Below are 22,450 nucleotides of genomic sequence, written 5' to 3'. Positions count from 1 at the left end.
ATTTTTATAAGCCTGGTAACAGTATTTACAAAGATAATGCATTTAGTTTGAGAAATGTCACAAAAAAGACAAGCCGACATAAATATCAGAAAGTAGACAGTGTGTGTGAATGCAAATATAAAATGGTATTACGTCTCGAACTATGACCTCAGGGTGTATTTACACATTATACGCTGACGCTGCATCCTCCAGTTCCATCTCAGAGCCCAAAACTGTCAGTCAAAAAGGAATACAAGTATTACTATTGCTGTAATTAGCAAAAAATGTGACAAACTATTTTAGCTTCATGATACGTACCTTCCCAGCGTGCCTCCTGACTGGGTGTAGTATTTGTTGTAGTCTAGACGCAGCAGTAGCTGAGCCAGGTCTGAATTGATTTGGTGGTTACGCACACTCGAAAGGATCTTGAAGAGCAGGAATGACTGGCGACTAAAACCCTAATCAAACAGCAACATGGTTCGGAATTATACTCTGGCTATAACTTAGCAGCGAAGTTTCCCAAAGTCACAGTTTCAATTTGTGATGCACTAATAATGGGCAAAAACCAAAGTTATAGACACTTTCAAAGTTTAAAATACACTTAAATCTAAATGCTTAGTAAAACCTAACAGCTGTTTTCTTATAAAACTGCACAAATCTGTGTCTAAAGCTCCTGATTTTAAACATGAGCTTTCATTTCAAATATTGACTGTTTATTTTATTACTCTTTATTACTCTTTATAGAAGTTTCTTTTATGCAGAAATGTTTTCATGCCATATTTTTGTATGTGCTCAAGACTTGCACAGTACTATAAGTAAAATAGTTGTTAGGTTTTATTGAGCTTGTTGGAGCATATGAGTTCTTCTGGTAACTGTGTCACACTCCCTCCTTTCTATTTTTATGCAAATCCCAGGAGTGACATTAGGTTTTTTGTTTCCATCTGAAAACTGGTCTGTCTTGTACTATATATTTTTCTTTATAGCCATGTGTACATTATCCTGGAAGTTTTATATGGAAATACTGAATGATGTACATAATTATGCAGACATGATAAACAGCATATAATATGGTGCCTAAGACTTTTGCACAGTACTGTATATATAACCTCAGAGAAAATCATCCCTGGATGAAAACATTTTGACATTCAACCTTACAATAAGATAGGAGGTGTTAATGGTCTTTAAAAAAAACAATACATTGTGAACACAGTAACACAGCCTCAGTGGACTGACCTTCACCATAATGTCCAGCTGAGCTGCTCCCCTCTCGTCCAGTGGCCCCAGGTTCTGACTCACCAGCAAGCAGAAATTGTGACAGAGATCCAAAATCTCGTTCAAACAATGAAACACCTAGAAAAGACAAACGCATTAAAATGCAAAGCATAGGAATGGGGATTCACTCACTGGAGGTGGCATCATGTCTAGACTTATATTCCTTACAAGGGTAATGAGCTTCACTGTAGTTTATGAATAATAAGATGGATAAATTAAAAAAAAACATTTTTTTGTTAAACTTACTGGCTTGAGAAGGATAAAGGATTGCGCTAGGAGATTACTAAGGAAATGGTCATGAGCCAGACGAATGCTTTCAAAGTCACGTGTCGAGTTGATCTGCTGCAGAAGCTGTGAAAACTGTGACTCCAAGACATCCACCTGTGTGCGAAATAAATTGTAGAAATGGTGATCATAAATATAAAATACAAAGAAAAGACTTACTACTGAAGTGAAGTGGCTCTGGACCTGTAGGTAATACTGCAGGTTATCTACAAGGAACGCCATGTGATTTCGCAGCCTCCATTTGACTGCCTCGGTCTTGTTAGACTTTAAGTGTTTGCGCTGCATCTGCAGGGCCCAGCAGTGCTGCAGCTCCGACTGCACCCGGCGCACGCTGAGCAGGTACCGAAACACTACGTTATACCTAAAGAGGAGCAGAAACACAATTAAATGTACAGAGATAAAACAAATCCAATACCTGGGACATGCTTATAAGGTCTTGAACTTTGCTTCTGAATTTAGTCTGAGTTGAACCAGAGGTGTAGCAGGAGATTCGCCAAACTGTGATGGACACAGTAGAACAACGGCATGCACTCAACACGTTTCTGTTCATTCATTTACTTTTCCAACACAGCAGGAGTGAAGAGGATGTGCAGGGGCCATTGCACTTTGTAGGCCAGTCCGAGCGCAGCCCAGCCTGTAGAAGGAGGATCTCGAGGAGAAGTCTCCTGAGGAGGTGTGGTGCCTTCCCTAGTCCCAGACGCCTCTATATACACACAGACATGACATTATGTTACAAACATTTGCTCGGTTTCATCTTTTTTCATTTTCCCAAGTGAAAAGAAACCTTATATGACTATATTAGACATTATAAAACTATATTAGACATTACATTATACTCCCAACTGTACAAAAAGGCAAAGGCATATGTTACCCTAACAATGATATTATTTGGTTTTATTTAAATAGTTTCCATGCAAGTTTAGCTCCAAGAATTCAATTCTGACTTGTATTGAAAAAAAAAACTAGCAACCACCACTAAGTGGCGCTATATGTCCTTAACCACATTTCTATTTCCATACAATCTATAGGGGAAAAAAAGATATGATTTCGACTGGCCCTAGCAACAGATTTTTAACAATAGACTCTATTATAATATATAAAGGAGCTGCTTGAAATCCAGCAGCTGTTGGTGGTAACAAGTACCTTTGGTGTCTTTGCCTTGATAGTCAATAGTGAGGTGCAAGAGGGGTAACAAGTTATCGTCATCAAGCAGAACTTTATGTGCAGCTTGCTGGAAGGCCACATTCACATCTGGGAAAAAAAATGTGTTAAAGTCACAACAGAAATGATTATTTCCAAATGATTACAATGAGGTCTTTTTTTTTTGGTCATAAATGACAATAATAAATCATAAATTTGTAGGCACAATGAAATGAAAGGTACAGTACTGGCCAGTTCAAGTCGTACACACCGTGTTCTGTCACAGCTGATGGTGGGGTCTTCAACATTTGCTGGGCAAGATCAATGAAGACTTGATACAGTTCACCACGTCCCAGCAAATAAAAATCCTTTATGATCTATAGGGAAATTAAACGTGCATGAAGGTTGATAAAAACAAAGTGATACCGATATCGAGTAATGGTCTGATATGGTCTGTTTATTCTCATTTTTACAACCATGGCAGGACCTTCAGGCAACATTCACACACTACAGGCAATTTGGGAATGCCAATTAACCTAATCTGCTAGTCTTTAGGCTGTGGGAGGAAACCCACCATGGTGGGAATCAAACCCCGACCCTGGAGCTGCAAACAAGACAGTGCTAACGGTACACCACCATGCTGCCAACCTGACTAATTAAGTTTATTTATGCTTCTGTAAGCACCAGTAGAGCCAACCAGTGGTGCTACATTATTCTGCATTACAGAACATTTATTACAGTTAAATTTATCTTTATATAAATAAATTGCTCCATTATAACATACTCATATTTACCTTGAGCTGACCCAAAAGATCAGATTCTTCCACCATCAAAGTCCAAAGATGCTATAAGACAAAAACGAATAGGTTACTATGTGGTATTGTGAGTAATTAGTCAATCAATCAATTAATCAAACAAGCAATGTGTCTCATAACCAACCTCAGCAACCGTGCTGCGAATTCCATCGATGACATTCTCGAAGTCCACCAGGCTGAACAGTGGCTGCTGTTTGAGTCGGTGGAGCTCTGTCGCAAACGTGTCCTCTTGGTGTTTCAGTATGGAACCTGCATTAAACAAATTAAAGCAAGGGTTACACCGTATAAACTCAAACACAAAGTCATGTTTCATAAGCTTTATTGTAGCCTTACCAGCTCTGGAGGGACTCTGGTTGTGGTTTTCAAACATTTGCACCGATTCCCCGACAAAGAGGATTTTTTCAGCCACTCGGACAGGAATATACGAGGGCAGCATCTCGACACGCAGGGAGAACTGCTGCAGGGATGGAGCCAACATGTTCTCCTCCTCGATCAGTCGCTACAGAGGAACAACATGAGAGAAGCTCAGAACATGCAATAAGGCAGGAAAATACTGTATCTTCAGCTAAACAGGTTAAACTAGTAGGGGGGGGGGATCTTATCAGTTATGTATCATGATCCAAACTAATTGAAAAATATATGTATAATATACAATATTTTAATATATAATATTGTTGCTCCATTAGAAACAAGAATGGACATGATTAAACATTCGTCTATCCACACATCAACATGCTTGCTACATTTCCACCTATAGAATGTTGGATGATGTTATGTCCTTTTGATTAAGATTGAAGCAAATTATAGGTTTTTAAAATCCATCAACATTCATAGTCATAAATGATTCATAACAAGGTATAATGATTGAGCAATTCAAGAAGAGTGCACAGGTTTCGATACTTATTGAGCTACACTCTCTGGAAAAATGATAAGACAAGTTTTAATCAATACTGTCGTCTCTTTGTATTCAAAATCATATTCACAGCTCTTTATTATTTTTGCTATAATAACTAATATCAAATGCATTTGCTGTGCCATTGTACATTTCTTTTATTCGAGTTTCTTTGTGCCTCTCGGGTCAAGCCATGTCCAGGAAACGGAACAATCCCCAAAACTCTTTGTGCACAGTAATGAATCGCATTGCATCTGCTTATTGTATTTAGTGTTAAACCAGCTCTAAAAACACATTGTATCAATTTATCATCAGTTTTCATACATTTGATTGTTAATATCATCTATTCATCAACGTCTATCGATATACGTCTTTCAAGAATATAAATACAATTTAAATACATCTTTTAATGTCTGACGGTGTTGAAAAAATCCTGTAATGTAAAATTTTTAAAAACAAAAACTCCTCATACTCCACACCTCACTGTTCAACTGTATATAAAGAGTTTTTAGTAATAACATTTTTATTTTATTTTACGAATTTAAAACATGTTTTGTTGCTGTTCTCAAGAACGACTGAATTTCTCACCAAGTCTTGCAGCTCTCGAAGTTGTTTCCCACTGAGCCCTCCAATGCCAAGGTCCTCCTCCTCTTCTTCCTGTGCTGCAGCAGCTCCTCCTGCGCTGGGTCCCTGCCTCACAAAGAACTCCTCACTTTGGTCCAGGAGCAGGCCGTGCAGCATCCATGCAGCCAGCTGCTTATACATCACTCCGTGGCACACTGCAAGAATCCTGTTCGAGCAAAATACTTGATGTGTTAGATGATAACCGAATGAGTTCGACTGGAATCAATCAAAGAGATTTTACACATTCACACCAACACCAAGTGCTTCAAAAGTCAGTTAAAAAATCTTTAGTTTGACTGTGGTGTCTGAAAGACGCTCACTTTTCCAAGGCCATGCGAACGGGTGGCAGTCCTCCACAGCTGTGCTTGTAAACAGTCTCCAGAATCTGACACCCATGGATCTGATTAGGGCACAAATGAAGAACTTGTTTTGTTCATATTTGCTTGTTATTATTTATGCTAAATTGTAAAAAATGTCCATGTAAGATATGAACCTTTTGAGATTTGATGGTCTCCACAACAACCATTACGGAGGGGAACAGCAACTGAAACTGATTAGCAGAAAAGACCACAGAACATCAAGTGTGTGATTAAGTTGGTCATTTCGTTTAACAAATCTGAGAAAAGGGTTTAAACGGAGTGCTCACTACCTGCTCCAGCTTGTAGTTTACATGGGAAATAGAGAGATGTGGATCACCAAGAAACTGCAAAAATATTTAATAGGATTGTTTTCGCTGTTAGATATTCTATGCGTATAAAAGATGAATGATATTTATAAGGTTTTCCTGTTTGCTCATGTCCCACCTCTTGTTCAAGATCAAGCAATGCTTGTCTGTATGGCTGCAGCATGGAGTGCAGGCCAGTGCAGAAAGCCCTCAGGTATATCCCGTGTAATCCACTTTGGCTCGGCTGGCTCAAGTGGTGCTCCTGGATGGAACAAATTAGAAATCAGAGACAGAGAAAAGGTCAGTACAGTGACTTCAATTATCAGATCAATATTAAGAACCGACTAATATTCAGGTATCCAATATCAGTACTGAATTTGAAAGAAAAAGTTTTAGTTTTAGTTCTGGCTGGAAGACTTTAAGAACAGGATTGCTCCTACTTGTTGGTGGACATGTCCCGTGTGTTGCTCTATGAACTCTGTGAACCGCACATAGTCTGTCCCCATCTTACACAGCCGGTTCAAGACACTGGTTTCACTTGGATGGAGGAAGGGCAAATCCTGGGACACCTGAAACAATCAACAAACAAAGCTTGAACAGAACAAGCACTATACAGAGTGTGGCGGCAACTCCAGTGTCCAGGTTTGATTCCTGGCTAGGCTCGAATCCTGGCTCGAATCCTGGCTCCTGGCTGTGTGCATGGAAGATGCATTTTCTCCCAGTGCTTGGTCGGTTTCCTCAGGGTACTCCAGTTTTCTCCCACAGTCCAAAGACATGCAGATTAGGCTAATTGATGTTCCCAAATTGGACATAGTGTGTGAATAAGTGTGTGCACTCTGTGATGAATTGACATCCTGTCCAGGGTGTACCCTGCCTCGTGCCCTAAGTGTACTGGGAAAGGCTCCAGGCCGCCTGCAAATGTGGATTAAGGATTAAGCGGTATAGACGATAAGTGAGTGAGCGAGTGAATGAGTGAGTATACAGAGTATAAAAAGCAAACATGGCAACCAATGTGGATTCAGCTACTGTCTTAACTGAAGGATCTTTAAATAGGTAGCCCAAACATCATGCACTAAAAGTGTTTCTTCTTCTTCTGCTTATTATTATTATGCAAATGATTACACTGCTTAAGTAAACTGATAATAAATTCATTATTAGCTAGTTGCATAATGCAGAACCAGTTAATGAAAGTTAGCATCCTTTTATAGAAAACAGCTATAAATACCTGTAAACCATTTCGTTTATTCCATGTAATTATAGTTCCCGGATATCCGCTTAAAGCAAGCAGTAGTTCATGGATCATCGTTACAGCAGCATTTAATCCGACAGATATTCTGATTTAACCCGTAACACCTTCACCTTCTATGGAACCACTAACGTCTCTATCTATCATAAACACCGCCAAATCTGCGTCGCATTCTGCTGACGTCATAAAGACAAATGGCGCGCTTGAATGACGCACCCGGAAGTGGCTTTTATTAGCCTACTATGTTGTTGTGGTTGCTAGCGGTTCCTGAGTAAATGTTACCTGGTTATGTAGAATCGGTTAAAGGAATTCTTTAAAGGTCAGAACTTTACGCATTTGTCGTTTATATAATACTACAAATATTTAATTCACTTTACACTAATAACATAATGTTAAGTGAAATGGCCAGCCGTGGACGGCTAGCAAGGTTTGTAATGTTGTGCTAATATGCTATAATGATAAATGCGGCCAACGAGTAGTGATTATAACATAACCGAATGTATCAAGATATTTATACCTCGAGTTAGAATATACAATGTCGAGTTAGCATGTGGTTATATTCTTATAACGTAATACAGGTAGGTAAACTAACTAACTAACTTGCACAAACTACAGCTAGCTAACTCCTAAAAAATGAGCCAGTTTTCGTAATAAAGGTTTAGTGGAAACATGAAGGAAATGTGCGTGCGTGCGTGCGTGTGTGTGTGTGTGTGTGTTTGTTCAGTTCAATTGTCCTAAAGCAGCTTTATGTGTGAGATATGTATAAATCAAAATGATCAGGTTGTTCCTGTTGAGAAAGACCATAAGAAGAAATCTTGAGAGGAACCAGACTATACAGGGAACCCATCCTTATTTTGTTTTGGTATCACATAGCAGGGATTGAGCTGCATTCATTTTGTGTGTTAGGTGGCTGGAAGTTCAGTATATAACAGGACAGTTGTTATATAAAGTCCATATTCATCACTGGAGGCTCAGTACAAAACTGTCTGTGGGAATTTTAGTCCTGAACTACTGAGTGACTGCAGTCACAAGTCATGAGAGAACAACTGTCTGCATCAACCGAGTGAGCATAATCATGGTCAAGTAGAATCATCCCCAGTCGCCCTACGCATTCTCAAGCAGATCACGTGTCGAGATCTCCCACCAGAAGCGGAGCACCAGGATGAGTCAGACAGGTCCCGAGGGGATGAGGCCTTGACAGGGAGATAGAGATGAAGTACAGTGCAAGCAGGGACAAACTACAAAAGTTAAAGCATAACTAAAAGGAAGAGCCAGAAGGAAACATGAGACAATGATGGTGGTTCGTTGTACAATAGCTGCAACATTACACACTCATTTCATTATAAAATACTTTTCCTTTTATTCCAGTGATGGCAGAGGGGAGTTGTCAGGATGTTGTTTCAGAGTACCTTCAGCAAAACCCTCACCTGGCACACTGGGTGGAATCCTTAAGAGAGCTCTCTGAGACAAATAAGCACTGGCATGCCAGACGAGAGTTTGTTCTGCGCAATATGGAGGTCTTTCCGACCATCCAGCCAGGAGTCTCAACTCCCAGTCTGGACAGACTTCTTTCTCTCTCCAAAGTTTGGGCCAATCAGACGTTCTTGGGATGTCGGTATGTGCTCTGTTCTAATGCTTGCACACACTGGTTTCTCTCTTTTTTTAATATATAGATGCTAGTCGATTTTAATTTTGATTATGTGCTTTTATTGTAGCTATCCGCAACCTGTGATGGACAAGGTGAAAGAGATGTCAGAAGGGATTGGTGTGGACAAAGATCCTGATGAAAAAACAAAAGATGATGTCGTAGGAAAAGGAAAGAGGCCGTCTGTTTCAGGTGTGAGAGTGCAGTGACCTTAAGGGTCATCATCTCCGACTCTAGAGCAGTTTGAATTGTTTCAAAGAATTTAAGAAAAAGATTTGACACTTCCTGAAATCTGACATTTTATGCAGGAGTCAATTTCTCTAGATTTTAAAGTAGAAGTTAAAAATTTTTTTAAATACAAATCTGTCTGGAGTAGTGAAAAATGAAAAATTTTGAATAAAATACATTATGATAAATAAATATAGTCCAGTAAATTTATTTTTTTGTTCGAAAATATACAGGTGCTTGCTTTTAGATTGATTGATAGATTTTTTTTGTTGTTGCACAGGTTACAGCGAATTAAGTATCCCTCTGTATGGTGCATAAAAATAGAACAAAATGAGGATAAATATAAGAGTATAAACATTAACATAAGTGATCAGATATTACTGTTCATTTAAGATATTAAAGCGGCTAAGATATTGCACTTAACATATTGCACATGTGAAAAGTGTGATCCGGCAAGATTTTGCATTTTACATATAACAATAAAAACTTTAAATAAATTATTCCTTCATTTATTTTAATTAAATAACAGGATTTAATTTTAATACACTTTTATACTTTTTCATCCCTTTTAATTAACATAATCTTTTAATTAACTTACCGTAATCACAACATTCACAATCACTGATTGAGTACTTTTCACTTCTATTTCCAACCTGTGTGCAGTCATGGATGCTGAGAGCTGTGTTAAGAAATGCAAAACTGTATGTAACGACTCTGACAGTAAAGGTGGAGAACAAAATACTGACTGTCAGACCGCTGCTGCTGTCAAATCGGGTCCCTCGCCCGAGGCTCCTGCAGAACATCAGCCCTTCTTTAACCGCCTTTATAAAACCGTGGCCTGGAAGCTTGTGTCTGCAGGAGGCTTTGGACCCAACCTGAACCACTTTGAGATCCTGCGCACTTCTGTGGAGTCATGCAAGGCCAGCCTTAGTTGTGTATTTGTGCCTCTTAAAGACATTCCTGACCTGCCTGCCGGCTGCACACAAAGAGAGGGCCAGGTGTGTGAACTGCGCTGCCACACTGTCTACATGGGCACAGGATATGGCCGTGACGAACATGCAGCGAGGGCCATGGCCTCGAAGGAGGCCCTTAAAACATTTCAGGGACGGAAGGTGACAGTGAAGATCTCTCGTCGCAGGTTCCGGGGTCGAGACGTAGAGGATTTGGTCCTGTTAGACGAACAGCCGAGAAGCTCAATCTTGCCTCCTGCTCTTAGCTATCCTTTTTAAGTTTAGTTAGTAAAACACTCCAATTGTCCCCTTCAACATGTAATTTTGTCTGTTTAAGACTTCTCAGTTGCAATTATAAGGACATTTGAAGCTTATTGGCTGTAATTAGTAAATGGCTTTATACACTAAAATATTTTATGTCGCTTTAATACTGATAAAAAACTGGCAACGGTTCATTTGCGACGTTGTGCAAACATAAGTGTATAGGTTTGTTTAGCATTTGAGCCCCGCTTTCGAAGAGGAGTCTAGTGGGTGTATTCGAAAGGTTTACACAAACTTGACTATGATTTGGTCTGTGTATGATCTAATATTGAATTAATATTCAAACTGCACATCTTTACCTTCTAAAATCCTTTCACCGTTTTCTTTTTCTGGTGTAAGATATTTCAGTATATGGAAGTAGTCAGTTTATTTAAGAAAAGTTAGGGGTAAGGTTTATCTCACTCATTCGTGTCCTCATGTTCATGTACAGTAAAACAAGTCTGGATTAGTTAATTGCCTTAGTCTAAGTTATCTCAATGGTTTCAATGGTTTTGATGGATTGATGGTTCTTTTTCTTCTTAGAGCAGCTAGTACTGAACCTTGAATTTGACCTTAATAGCATTTCCCTGTTCCAGGTTTTATGTTACTGGAACACTGGCTAAATATTTCGGAAAATACCGTAATTTCCCTGTTTTGACAGCAGATAAAACCTAAAATCTAAAGTCTTGAATTCTGTCGTTCTGTACATATTTAATAAAATATCCTATTTTTCCCAATATGTGCTCACTACATTGCTTAGAAATGTTTTATTTTATAGAAAGTATTTACATTTAATTGGATAAAGCATCTTTTTTTTTTCATTTAACACCCATTCTGTATCTTTTTGTTTCATGTGTCACAAATTGTGATGAAACAAATAAAACTGAATAAAACTCCAGCTCATTTAAGCTCATTTTGTCTGCAACTCACACTTATGTAATCACACGATATCCTGACGATTCACTGCTCTTTAATTATATAATGCTCTAAGCATCTACAGCTTTTCTTGCTTTTATAAAACATCCTGTTTCGTGACCTTTAGTTCTCATATCAAGTCATTTTTTAAGCATCATAATTGCTCAATGGTCATGACATTTTTTAAGAACCAAGTTTATGATGCCATGCTATGATGTCATGCCATGTCCTGCCCTTTACACTAGTATTTCAAATCATTGTAAAATGACAGCCCTGGACAGGATGAGTGGGATAGAGAATGAGTGAGTGAGAGAGGATTTACTGTATATCATGTTTGTGCACACGTGCCCTCCAAACTCCACTGGCACATTGGTAAGCAATTCATCAGTGAAGTGGACTAATGGACTAATATGAAGTGAAAGAGCACAGTCAGAGGTCTTATTTGATGGACAGTTGATGCAATTATGATGTATAATGAAGGCTGGTTTAGTTGCCTCGAAGGGACAGTTTATTTATTCGGTAGACAAACTGTGGAGATTCTGAGGCTTTCTCTCCTGACCTCTCCTCTGGCATGGAGTATCTAGTTAGTTAAAGCTTTCATAAGCAATTTATTTATGGTGACTGGACAATGTGTCGTACATGAGGCCATGTCCTTCCTTATGTAAGAGTGAAGGATCAGATTTAGACATGACACGTTTTTCAAAATATGCTAGGATGTGTTATGACAGCGTATCTCATTCCAAGCTCATGTCTCTCTTCATGCTGTGTGTTTCCATGTTGTATAACCAGCTGCTGCCCTGAAAATTCATCCAGTTATCTAATCAAGGGGATGTGTGTTCATTTCATCAATGTCATGCATGATGACATTTTTATTGGCATGAACATTATTAGACAAGTATTTGCAGCTTAGTTACACTTAAATAACTTTATTATTATTGTTATATAATGAAATAAGTTTATTGTTGTTTTTTCAAACCAATGATGACAGGTTGCCTCAGAAAACTAAGGCTCAAGACAAAATGTACATATTTACACCAAAAGCAGCACATAGTTTAACTTGAATGAACTCAAACTTGTTAACTCTAATGAATTCATTTCCAAGCGGACAGGATGCAATGATTATAAGCACTTGAGCAGGTAGGTGTTGCAAGATGCTCCAATCGGACAGTCGCACATCCTGCCGATGCGCGAGCCTTTCCGCACAGCACACTGCTGCCCGATCCCACACTGCAATCACACATTGAAATTAATAATAATAATGATAATCACAATGAATCACACTGTAAAGCAAAAGTTTATATCCCCTTTGTTTTTTGAATGAAAAAGGAGAAAGTACTATTATTTTACAACCCACCTTTCTGCCATAATAAATCGAACATGTTTCCAAAATGTGCACAAAGCAGAATCCAACAAATCAATAATAACCCAATAGATAAGTAAAAAAAAATTTTGGAAAGAAAGTGTGCCGGTGTAGTGTAGGCATTGTATAAAATTACTCTGGGTTAGAACAGATAAGTGTGAATACTGCTGCAGTGACCCACAACCAGCTGAAGATATACAATATAAAAATTATCAATACAGTAAAAAGGGTGTGTGTGTACAAGTTCTTACAGAATAGTTGTATCTCAATCAAAAAAGTAGTATGTCTTAGCAGTATGCAGAATTTAGTGTTAGAAGATCCCAGTTGTGATTTTTATTTTTTTTATTTTTTTTGCACCTGTTTCAAGTATATTCAGAGTAGACATAATGGACTTAATATGTGCACTGGATGAGGATCCAAACCACCAGAGTGGAAATGGTGGTTTAGGACATTGTTATTTGATAATTAGTAGACAACAATATTTGCAACAGCTGGATTAATGTCTCAGTGCTGCATCCTTTTTAATGCATTATATGAGATTATATGAAACACTGAATATGACAGTATATATACTGTATTTGCATAATTGTTTAAAATATACCAGTAATTAAATAAAAACCTATGAACCAGTCTATCTGAATATTTGTTTGCAAATGGTTTACTCACCGTGGGAACTCGGCTGAACTTCTTTTCCCAAAGCGTAATTCGTTTGCTCTGCAGCTTTTCCAAAACATCATGCAGAGCCCCAAGCTGTGGACACGATGCAGAAATTCAGTTCAATTCAATTCAATAGATTTTTTTAAAAAAAAGGTCAGAGTATTTTGTGCATTATGCAAGAGTAGAGCTTACAAGCTCTTTCTGGCTGGTTAAATTAGGCTCTTTAGGGTAGAAGTTCCTCAGGGCTCTCCTGTCTACATCCACCACCTCCTCCTCATCCAGATGGTATATTTCATTGCCAGAGGCGCAGGAGAGCAGCACGGCACACACCATCACACACACTCTGCAGCTCTCCATGCTCGGTAGCTTCTCATGTGCTTCCCAATGATGCCATCAGTTTATATCTGTCTCTGTCGGTGGTTTCTTTTGCCCCACCTTTCACCATTGATGGAGTTCTTGCGTAAAAGGGAAACGCCTGATGTGACTCATTTTGCAAAGTTGTCGGGGAGGGCTGTAGCGTCTCTGTGTTAAAACATTTACTCTGTTGCAATTGATGGAATATATTGCTGGAATAATAAGCTTTGCCATATTTTCTTTCAGATCATATATACTGTAAAGCCCTTCTTAAAGAGGTGTGATTTTGTTACTTGACCTACACTGCCCACTCTTTATGAAATCACATTTCTTTTTGACAGTCCCTTTTTTTTTTTTGATCAGAGTTTCACTTAGAGCATTACCCTAAAACTCTATTCTGTTTTTACAGAAAGAACCATTTTGCTGCAGAAAAGGTTTTAGCTCATTATTTGCTAGGGACATTTGCAGCATTTTTTTTTTAGTTAAAGACAAGCAGCTCTGTTTGCAAAACCCCATGAGTCATCCCGATCCAGTGATTTCATAATGCACTGCACATACAGGAACTTTTTCTGTTCATTATAGTCATATTGATAATATATTGCAGCTGGTTTAGATAATTCATTAATGTTTTTTGTAACTACCTCTGAACCACCCCAGCATGGATAGACCAACAAAATCAAATATGTGCTATACAAAAATAAATAATTTGTCCATAGGGTGAGGTTGCTAAAGAGCTAGACGAGAAAAACGTTCATGGAAAGTGCACTGTTGAATCCTTGAATTTGATTGGTCAGAAGGTGTTGATTCATTTTCCAGAACCATCACTTAAAACCCTTCTGGTTGTATTTTAAATCAAAGTTTATGAAGTTTATACAGGTATATATTATACCAGTATGATTCTAATACCTAAACATTTCAATAGTTAGTATAAAAATAAAAAGAAATATAAGCTACATAATAATAAACAGTATACTAGTTGATATGGTTACATTTTGTGAGGAGATGTTTACATTTGCACATTTGGCAGACACACTAATCCAGAGCGACTTACATTTTTATCAAATCTTTTTTTTTTTACATCTGAGAAATTGATCAATTTAAGGGCCTTGCTAAAGGGCCCAACAGTGTCAACTGACTGAGGTTTGAACCTGGAACCTTACCCACTGAGCTACTCCTGTCCCCTGTTTAGTTAGTGTATATTTTTATATGAAATATTTTCAGATTTTGGTAACTATTCTGATGTGGGTTTCCTCTGGATCCTTCAGTTTTCTTCCACTGTCCAAAGAAATGCAGCTTTTGCTGTGGAATTTCCAAAGTGGAATTTCCAAATTGGCAATAACGTGTGCGTTCTTGTGCTCTGAGATGGACTGGCACCCTGTCCAGGGTGTACCTCGTCTAGTTCGCTGAGTCGTTTGGGATAGGCTCTAGGCCTCCTGTAATCCTGTATGGGATAAGCTGCATAAAGAATGAGTGAGTGACAGAGTGGTTTTTGAATATGGGGATAAAGCACTTCAATAAATGCTGAGTTTTAGGATAGCAACAGTAACTATATATAACTATATAACAGCATGGACTAGTTAGTCCATTAGAGCAAACTTCAGCTCGTATTTTATAACAACTTTGTGTAACTTTCCAGGAGTTTGGGCATCTGCCTACAAAACATATGCTTTTGCAACCAGTCACTTGAAACAGATATATATATATGCTAATTAATATGATTCTTGCAAATCAACACATGCACACATGGACGCAATATCGTCTAACATTGCAGCATTAATCTATGATTACCTATGATGTATGAGTCAGAAAAACTTGGATGGAATGAATCCTTGAGGTTTTGAGGGTGAATCAATGCAATGAGAGAACACATACTTTTCGAGTATTTTCTCTGATGATTCAGTAATGCTACTTTGTTCATTTTTTCACAAAGAAAGCTTTGGTATTTCTACAATATATGGCCCTGAATATTCTATTCGGTTTCATGGACTTTTGACTGATCTTCTTTATAGTTGAAGAGAACCACAGATGTATATCATTACTTTTCCACTGGCAAATGTCTATAATTACCTGAATACTTCAGGATAGACAGCTTTTGTTTAAACCTCTACAATGAATCTTCTGTTTTAAGATCTGGATGATCTTAAAACAGAAGCACAGATTTATAGAAAGGGTGCTACTGTAAAAATATCCGTTTTATATTTATTTGTAACCAAAAATGTTACGATTACGAAGATACAGGTTTGCATTTCTGGTTTTTAAATGAGATGCAGTGTTTTCGCCTGGTAAAGATTGGGAATTTCTCTTATAATTACTTGTTTCTTTCCTTTACCTTGCTCAACACCATCAGGTGCAGGGTCTCTCTCTCCCTCTCTATCACACACACACACACACACGCACACAAAGAAGGAAGTCCAATTAAATGAGCTGACAGAAGCTTGGCTTGAAATTGATTTCTTGGACTGTAATCAAATGACAAAATACAATCTCTCTTGTTTTGAGAGAAAGAAACAGAAACAGAGAGAGGCTATGGTTTAAAGGCGGATAAGAGCACAGGGGAACTGATCTCCCCTCCCTGAGATGAACTCTATAATTAGATGGAAATGTAAATCAAAGCATTGCATAATAGGGTTGATAATATAATCCTGCTTCATGCTGCTGTATAGAGAAATTGCTTTTTTCCCCCATGCATTTAAGGTCATTGTTAAGTGCTGTGTAAATACATTCGATTACAGTTAAATTCATTATAGGCTTAGTTTTATCACATGTCTTTGACAGGACATATTTTGATGGCAAAACTGACAGGTAGTATATTTTCCATGATGTCAGAGTTTAATACCCCAATAAAGAAATGTTCTCTTACATCTCACCCACCTACTAAATCCTAAATCCACAGGAGAGCTATACTCAAACTGAATATGTAATATCATTGAAAGTTACTGTATGTAGAAGCAGAAGTTCATACCAGAACAGCTTTAAGGCTAGAAACTATTTATTTAAATAAAAATACGTTTTCAGGTTGAATACGTTGCTAACATTACCAATCAAAATACCATCTTGAAGTCTAACTTGCTTCAACTAACTTTGTTTCTGTCTTTTTATATAATTTTTATTTAAATTCAATACATTTACATTTTGATATTACAGTATGCGCTGCCTTTTGATGTTGTTTTTCTCATGCCTGTGTGACTGCAGTGGAGTGTTTGTGCGTCAGTATCAAGTGAGTGACATGCTGGGCTTTAATTACACAGATGAGAGTTTGAAACCAGCATTTAATCCAGTTCCATCATCTTGAAGCTGGACTATTTAGGCAAATACACTTAATCAAGCCTAGGAGATGCAGGAATCAAAATATGCACTGAGCTCATGATGCTGATGATGACTTGATGACACTTTCATCTCAATTTCAACTCCATTACATCGATTCATTTCGATTGCATCATCCACTGATTGCATAAATTATATTGTGACTAAAGGCAGTTTTGTATATTTAGAAATTAATTTCTCCATTAATATGATTGGATAAGAAGGATATTGATATAATGTGGAGGCTGGAGAGCCAAAAAGTAGTGGAATCATGGACAGATCTGAGTCAGTGGTTTTGACCTGGGTGTCAGGTACAATACAACACTGATCACCAACTATACACCAGCAAAGATTTTTTTTTCCAAAATCAATGCACCAAAAAACCCAGTGGACAAAACTTTGCTGTGCACGGGGCACAGCTGGCAAAGAACCCAAGGCCTCCACAATCCCTTAATCCTGAATTAGCACCCATGGTGTACATCAGACAAACAAATCCGATCCATGGATGCCCACCCCTCAACCCCACCCACAGGATCCGCAGTCCATCTCCTGGTGCCAGACACCATAGCACACCACTAGAGGCCACGCCCAGAGGGTTCACATATGTGGCTCACTCACCTAAAGGATAATTAGGAACACCATACTAATACGGTGTTTGACCCCCTTTCGCCTTCAGAACTGCCTTAATTCTATGTGGCATTGATTCAACAAGGTGCTGAAAGCATTCTTTAGAAATGCTGGCCCATATTAATAGAATAGCATCTTGCAAGTTGGTGGAGATTTGTGGGATACACATCTAGGGCACGAAGCTCCCGTTCCACCACATCCCAAAGATGCTCTTTTGCGTTGAGATCTGGTGACTGTGGGGGCCATTTTAGTACAGTGAACTCATTGTTGTGTTCAAGAAACCAATTTGAAATGATTCGAGCTTTGTGACATGGTGCATTATCCTGCTGGAGGTAGCCATCAGAGGAACATGGTGGTCATAAAGGGATGGACGTGGTCAGAAACAATGCTCAGGTAGCCCGTGGCATTTAAACGATGCCCAATTGGCACTAAGGGGCCCAAAGTGTGCCATAAAAAACATCCCCCACACCATTACACCACCACCAGCCTGCACAGTGGTAACAAGGCATGATGGTCCATGTTCTAATTCTGTTTACGCCAAATTCTGACTCTACCATTTAAATGTCTCAACAAAAATCGAGACTCATTAGACCAGGCAACATTTTTCCACTCTTCAACTGTCTAATTTTGCAAATTGTAGCCTCTTTTTCCTATTTGTAGTGGAGATGAGTGGTACCCGGTGGGGTCTTCTGCTGTTGTAGCCCATCTGTCTCAAGGTTGTGTGTGTTGTGGCTTCACAAATGCTTTACTGCATACCTCGGTTGTAACGAGTGGTTATTTCAGTCAAAGTTGCTCTTCTATTAGCTTGAATCAGTCGAACCATTCTCCTCTGACTTCTAACATCAACAAAGCATTTTCGCCCACAGGACTGCTGCATACTGGAGGTTTTTCCCTTTTTACACCATTCTTTGTAAACCCTAGAAATGGTTGTGCGTGAAAATCCCAGTAACTGAGCAGATTGTGAAATATTTAGACCGGCCCGCCCGTCATTCTGACATTCAGTTTGGAGTTCAGGAGATTGTCTTGACCAGGACCACACCCCTAAATGCATTGAAGCAACTGCCATGTGATTGGTTGATTCGATAATTGCATTAATGAGAAATTGAACAGGTGTTCCTAATAACCCTTGTATATATATACAGTATACCAAAACCAATAGTTTGAGCAATTTTTTACAAATAAGATGACACAAGCCTGCCTGCTGTTAAATCAGGTCTTTTTTTTTCTATTAGTGGTTTCAGTTAATTGTATTAAATATGAAATTCCTCCCTCATCATCATATAAGCTGTGTATGCTGTTCTGTTCTTCTAGTGCTACAGGTTCATACCACTGTATATATTACATATAACATACTGTATGTATGTATATGTGGAGTCTGCATGCAGGGTCTGTATAGTAAGTGGAAGTTACTCAGTTTCTGATGGGTTTGCCAGCTTGACAGTGTGATGAATATAAATAAAATCTCCCGAGCCTTACCTCTGCCCTTTGCTTCTGATATATGGCTTCAGGCAACTGCCATGACTATTTTTTAAAATCCACATTACTGTGTAACAACATCAGGGTCTGCAATCGACCCACTGTGCGTCACTGTGAGGTAATTAAAGGTCTTTTAAAAAGTCGTCTTCAGTGCTGAGGCACTCGCCCTGCCTACACAGCTGTATTTGCAGTAATGAGGCACATGCTTATTTTATAAGTACAATTTCTGCTAAGATATTTCTAAAAGACTCCACCCACACACGCCACCCCCATAATCTCTTTTTAGTCATTAGTGCTCCATGTTAACATTCAGGCTAGGGTTAAGGAAAAATTAACACAATATTCTACAATAGCGTAACATTTATTTTGCTTGTCTTATATTCCTCTGTATTGATGATAAATATCAGGACAGGATTTATAATCTTGTGGTGCATGTAGATGCTTTGCAAATATTAGTGTATTATAAGATTAAACGAGTCTAGGCAGTCAGAAGAGATGACAATTTCATTTTGTTCAGTGACAAACATTTATTTCGGGAACTGTTTAAATGAGGCAGTTATTATTCAGAGATGCGTATCCTTTGGATTAGGTTGTGCAAACAGTGTCAGGCTCAGACAGATTTTCATACAGCCCTATCTGAGAAGAATCTAATTATGCAGTTGTCAAGCAGTGACTTTAATAACTGTGTGCTTCTTAAGTTATCTCAAGGTCAGGTTTTCTGGACACAAGGTCACAACGGCATAGTTAGCACAGAGACAGAAGGATCTCGTCAGTTTGTCTGTAAATTGACAGAACACGTTGTTCATTTTGACTCACAATACGCATAATACAAATACCCACATTTGGTGCATTATGGGGAAATGTGTTTGTTGACCTGATGGTTGGATGTGGCAAGGCCATTAAACCGCATGCCATCTTCCTCCGGCAACAGCACATGAAATTGCGATTGAACGAGATAAATAATGAAGGAGCCAGTGTTTACGGCAGTCACGTTAATGATTTGCATTACTCACCCACTGACTTACCCCTGGAGGATCCGCAGCGCTATTCAGCCTGATGTCTAATTTTACTGGCAAAGCAGAATAACAAATCATTCACAATTAGTCAGTAATGGTTTCGATGGAATTGAGACTAGTTTGTTAACGTTGAGAACGTCGCACTTGATAACATTCTAGCAACTCATTTGTTCCACCCAGATCTAATTATAAGCCAGTGATACTGTCATTAGTGCTCCAGATGGGGTCCCTTTAACCTCCCAGGCACAGTAATAGTGCTGTAATATGCAGATTGTTGTACACACTCAATAACGGCATGCACAGTATGTGTAATAGTACAACAATAATTAAACTATAAATAAACTGTACTGTGTTCAGTACATCATGCTGCAGAGTATAACAACAGCGGTCATACAGTATGGCAATGCATATCACCACCTAGTAATTAGGTGTAGTAAAAACAAACAAACAAACAAACAAGCAAACAAACAAGCCAAAAAGTTATGTGGTTCTATATTATAAATACATTATAAAGCTCCATCTTGTTGCTGATAAATGCATGATAAATCTTTATTTTTTCATAATTAACAATGACAATTTTTTTAAGTGATTTAAGTGAGTGTGTTAAATTTCTTAAATAATGAAATATTTGACTGATACAATATAAGTAAAACTTTTCCAACTGCTTTCAAATTCATTACAGTGCTGTGAATAAGCATTTTTGTTATACTTAAATGATTTTAATATTCCACAAAGATATTCCAAGTAAATGCAAAATGCAGTTTTGTAATGATGATTTCATTAATTATGTTAGTTTTATGTCAGATGTAACGGGACACACACCTTTCAAAAAGTTTAACTTTATCTCATCAGTCCACAGAACATTTGCCCAAAAGTCTTAATCAAGATGTTTTTTGGTACAGTAGGTCGGACACTCCTGGGAAGCCTTAGAAATGGCTTTGTAACACTTTCCAGACTGATACATGTTGATTACTGTGTTTCTCACCTGTTCTTGAATTTCTTTAGATTGTGTTACTTTTTTAGCATGGTTGACTTTTTCAGATGGGTTCTATTTAAGTGATTTCTTGATTCTAAATGTCTGGCAGTAATCAGGCCTGAAAGTGAAATTTAACTTTCCAAAAATTCTATTCATTCAACAAGGGATGCTTTTTCACATAGGCCCGGGTAGGTTTAAACAGCTTTTTCCCCTTAATAAATGAAATAATCATTTAAAAACTGCATTTTCTATGTACTTACTATGTAGGTTATCTTTGCGTAAAATTTGTTTAAAAAAAAAATCAATAGGTGGCAAAACCTTTTTTTATAGCACTGTTGCTTCCCAGCTTAGTATTGTGAAATAACAATCATGATCATCATATAAACGAACATTTAATGGATACGGTACCATGTGACCCTGTCTGGAACTGAATAAACAAACCAATGTAATGTGTCTACTTGCATACTTATACAAGTCTAGACCGAGTACTAACACTTGTGGTTTTCCTATCAGTTAGTGTTTGAATTTTACAGTTTGCTGGATTTCCTAGATTAGTAAGTGTGTGTGTGTGTGTGTGTGTGTGTGTGTGTGTGTGTGTGTGTGTGTGTGTGTGTGTGTGTGTGTGTATGTGTGTTTCATGATTGCTTTTTTTCTGGTCATATTGACTCCTACATAATTTGACTGCTGCCTGCAAGCCTTAAATAAAAAGTGTTGACTGTTTTACGTCGAAACACGTCTCAAGTAGACATGTGTGATCTTGCTCATCTGATGTCTTACACTCAACTTCATTGCAAGGTGAATTGAATAACATTGATTATCAGTTAAATATCAGTAAACTGGTGACAGGATCATGGGCGCTCAAGGCTCATCTATGTCTGTAGGGACATAGGGTTAGCCTGTCTGGTCTGATCCCACAGAAACGCCAATGTCGGAAAACTTGATGAAAAGAATTTAAGCTGGCTATAATAGAAATGGATAAGAACACCCATTGCATCACATCCTTCTGTGTATGAGGGGTGTCGCAGGCAAATAGTTCAAAGGTAGTTGATCTGGCTTACAAATTTCCCAGAACAAGCATCCTGGGATGCGCCAGACAAGCAAGTCCATTCCATGGAGGAAACCCACAGCACCCAAAGAATCCTCTGTTAACATCCCGGTAGAAGACATTACAGCACACCCCCAGAAGTTTGTGGGGCCATGCCGAGAGGAGCCAGAGGTACCCTGGTAGCACAAAGGGAACCTACACAATGTTGGGCTTAATGTTTTTTAGTGTTATGGCTGATCAGTGTTCATACAAAGTTTAATTAATTAGATTTAGATGAAAAGATTTTTTTTCTCTTTTCCTTTCTTTTTTTGGCAAAACTAATATTATTTTATATTGCAAATACTTAAACTTCCCTGTTTCCTTTTTAAACACCATATTGAGTGAAATGTAAAAATTAGCAAATTATAGTAGTTATTAAATCAGCATCAACTCCTGCCATTTAATCACTTTATCATAGAAAAGAAATAAAACAAGAAAAGTATACACTACCATCAGTGTATAACTTAAACTATAAACCAAACTGTATTTTTTATTTATTTATGGCATTTGATATTTTTGAGGATAATTTATGTCTTAGTTTATGTAGCATATATTATTGTCCACAAAGTGGCAGCATAGTGTAGGACTTGGATAATCTTGGATTTTTTTTTTTTTTTTTTTTCATTCTAGGCAATACTGGAG

General features: G+C 38.0%; 3 protein-coding genes across 3 annotated transcripts; 1 reads left to right on the top strand and 2 right to left on the bottom strand.

Moving 5' to 3' along the window:
- Window positions 1–11: 11 nt before the first annotated feature.
- Window positions 12–7,081, bottom strand: tubgcp4 (tubulin, gamma complex associated protein 4). Its single transcript, XM_053491546.1, has 18 exons — window positions 6,897–7,081; window positions 6,112–6,240; window positions 5,811–5,933; window positions 5,657–5,710; window positions 5,501–5,557; window positions 5,328–5,407; window positions 4,972–5,173; window positions 3,825–3,990; window positions 3,616–3,740; window positions 3,471–3,521; window positions 2,948–3,053; window positions 2,680–2,787; window positions 2,095–2,239; window positions 1,720–1,897; window positions 1,498–1,632; window positions 1,213–1,329; window positions 298–437; window positions 12–212 (listed from the first exon to the last, which is right to left on the bottom strand). The coding sequence occupies exons 1-18, from the start codon at window positions 6,972–6,974 to the stop codon at window positions 200–202; spliced, it is 2,007 nt and encodes a 668-aa protein (XP_053347521.1). The 5' UTR covers window positions 6,975–7,081; the 3' UTR covers window positions 12–199.
- Window positions 7,082–7,089: 8 nt separating this feature from the next.
- Window positions 7,090–10,890, top strand: cdkn2aip (CDKN2A interacting protein). Its single transcript, XM_053491547.1, has 4 exons — window positions 7,090–7,236; window positions 8,286–8,532; window positions 8,633–8,754; window positions 9,454–10,890. The coding sequence occupies exons 2-4, from the start codon at window positions 8,288–8,290 to the stop codon at window positions 10,017–10,019; spliced, it is 933 nt and encodes a 310-aa protein (XP_053347522.1). The 5' UTR covers window positions 7,090–7,236; window positions 8,286–8,287; the 3' UTR covers window positions 10,020–10,890.
- A 1,030-nt stretch (window positions 10,891–11,920) lies between these two features.
- On the bottom strand, window positions 11,921–13,332 carry cart3 (cocaine- and amphetamine-regulated transcript 3). The gene is made up of 3 exons (XM_053492853.1): window positions 13,165–13,332; window positions 12,982–13,065; window positions 11,921–12,182 (listed from the first exon to the last, which is right to left on the bottom strand). Exons 1-3 carry the CDS (start codon window positions 13,327–13,329, stop codon window positions 12,075–12,077), a joined length of 357 nt encoding a protein of 118 aa, XP_053348828.1. The 5' UTR covers window positions 13,330–13,332; the 3' UTR covers window positions 11,921–12,074.
- Window positions 13,333–22,450: the final 9,118 nt, after the last annotated feature.

The sequence above is a fragment of the Clarias gariepinus genome, chromosome 3, assembly GCF_024256425.1.
Source record: "Clarias gariepinus isolate MV-2021 ecotype Netherlands chromosome 3, CGAR_prim_01v2, whole genome shotgun sequence".
Classification (NCBI taxonomy): Eukaryota; Metazoa; Chordata; class Actinopteri; order Siluriformes; family Clariidae; genus Clarias; species Clarias gariepinus.
The sequence above is the reverse complement of the archived record's forward strand: the minus strand, read 5'-3'. Positions and strand labels throughout refer to the sequence as shown.

What these genes read in the sequence shown, in the direction of transcription:
- tubgcp4 (XM_053491546.1), bottom strand. Translation starts at nt 6,974, where the DNA reads ATGATCCATGAACTACTGCTTGCTTTAAGCGGATATCCGGGAACTATA. An exon ending in ATAAACGAAATGGTTTACAG is followed by an intron (nt 6,241 to 6,896) that starts GTATTTATAGCT and finishes TGATTGTTTCAG; the next exon opens with GTGTCCCAGGATTTGCCCTT. An exon ending in AGCTGGACATTATGGTGAAG is followed by an intron (nt 438 to 1,212) that starts GTCAGTCCACTG and finishes CTGTTTGATTAG; the next exon opens with GGTTTTAGTCGCCAGTCATT.
- cdkn2aip (XM_053491547.1), top strand. Translation starts at nt 8,288, where the DNA reads ATGGCAGAGGGGAGTTGTCAGGATGTTGTTTCAGAGTACCTTCAGCAA. An exon ending in CAGACGTTCTTGGGATGTCG is followed by an intron (nt 8,533 to 8,632) that starts GTATGTGCTCTG and finishes CTTTTATTGTAG; the next exon opens with CTATCCGCAACCTGTGATGG. An exon ending in AAAGAGGCCGTCTGTTTCAG is followed by an intron (nt 8,755 to 9,453) that starts GTGTGAGAGTGC and finishes ACCTGTGTGCAG; the next exon opens with TCATGGATGCTGAGAGCTGT.
- cart3 (XM_053492853.1), bottom strand. Translation starts at nt 13,329, where the DNA reads ATGGAGAGCTGCAGAGTGTGTGTGATGGTGTGTGCCGTGCTGCTCTCC. An exon ending in TAACCAGCCAGAAAGAGCTT is followed by an intron (nt 13,066 to 13,164) that starts GTAAGCTCTACT and finishes TCGTGTCCACAG; the next exon opens with CTTGGGGCTCTGCATGATGT. An exon ending in AGTTCAGCCGAGTTCCCACG is followed by an intron (nt 12,183 to 12,981) that starts GTGAGTAAACCA and finishes GTGTGATTGCAG; the next exon opens with TGTGGGATCGGGCAGCAGTG.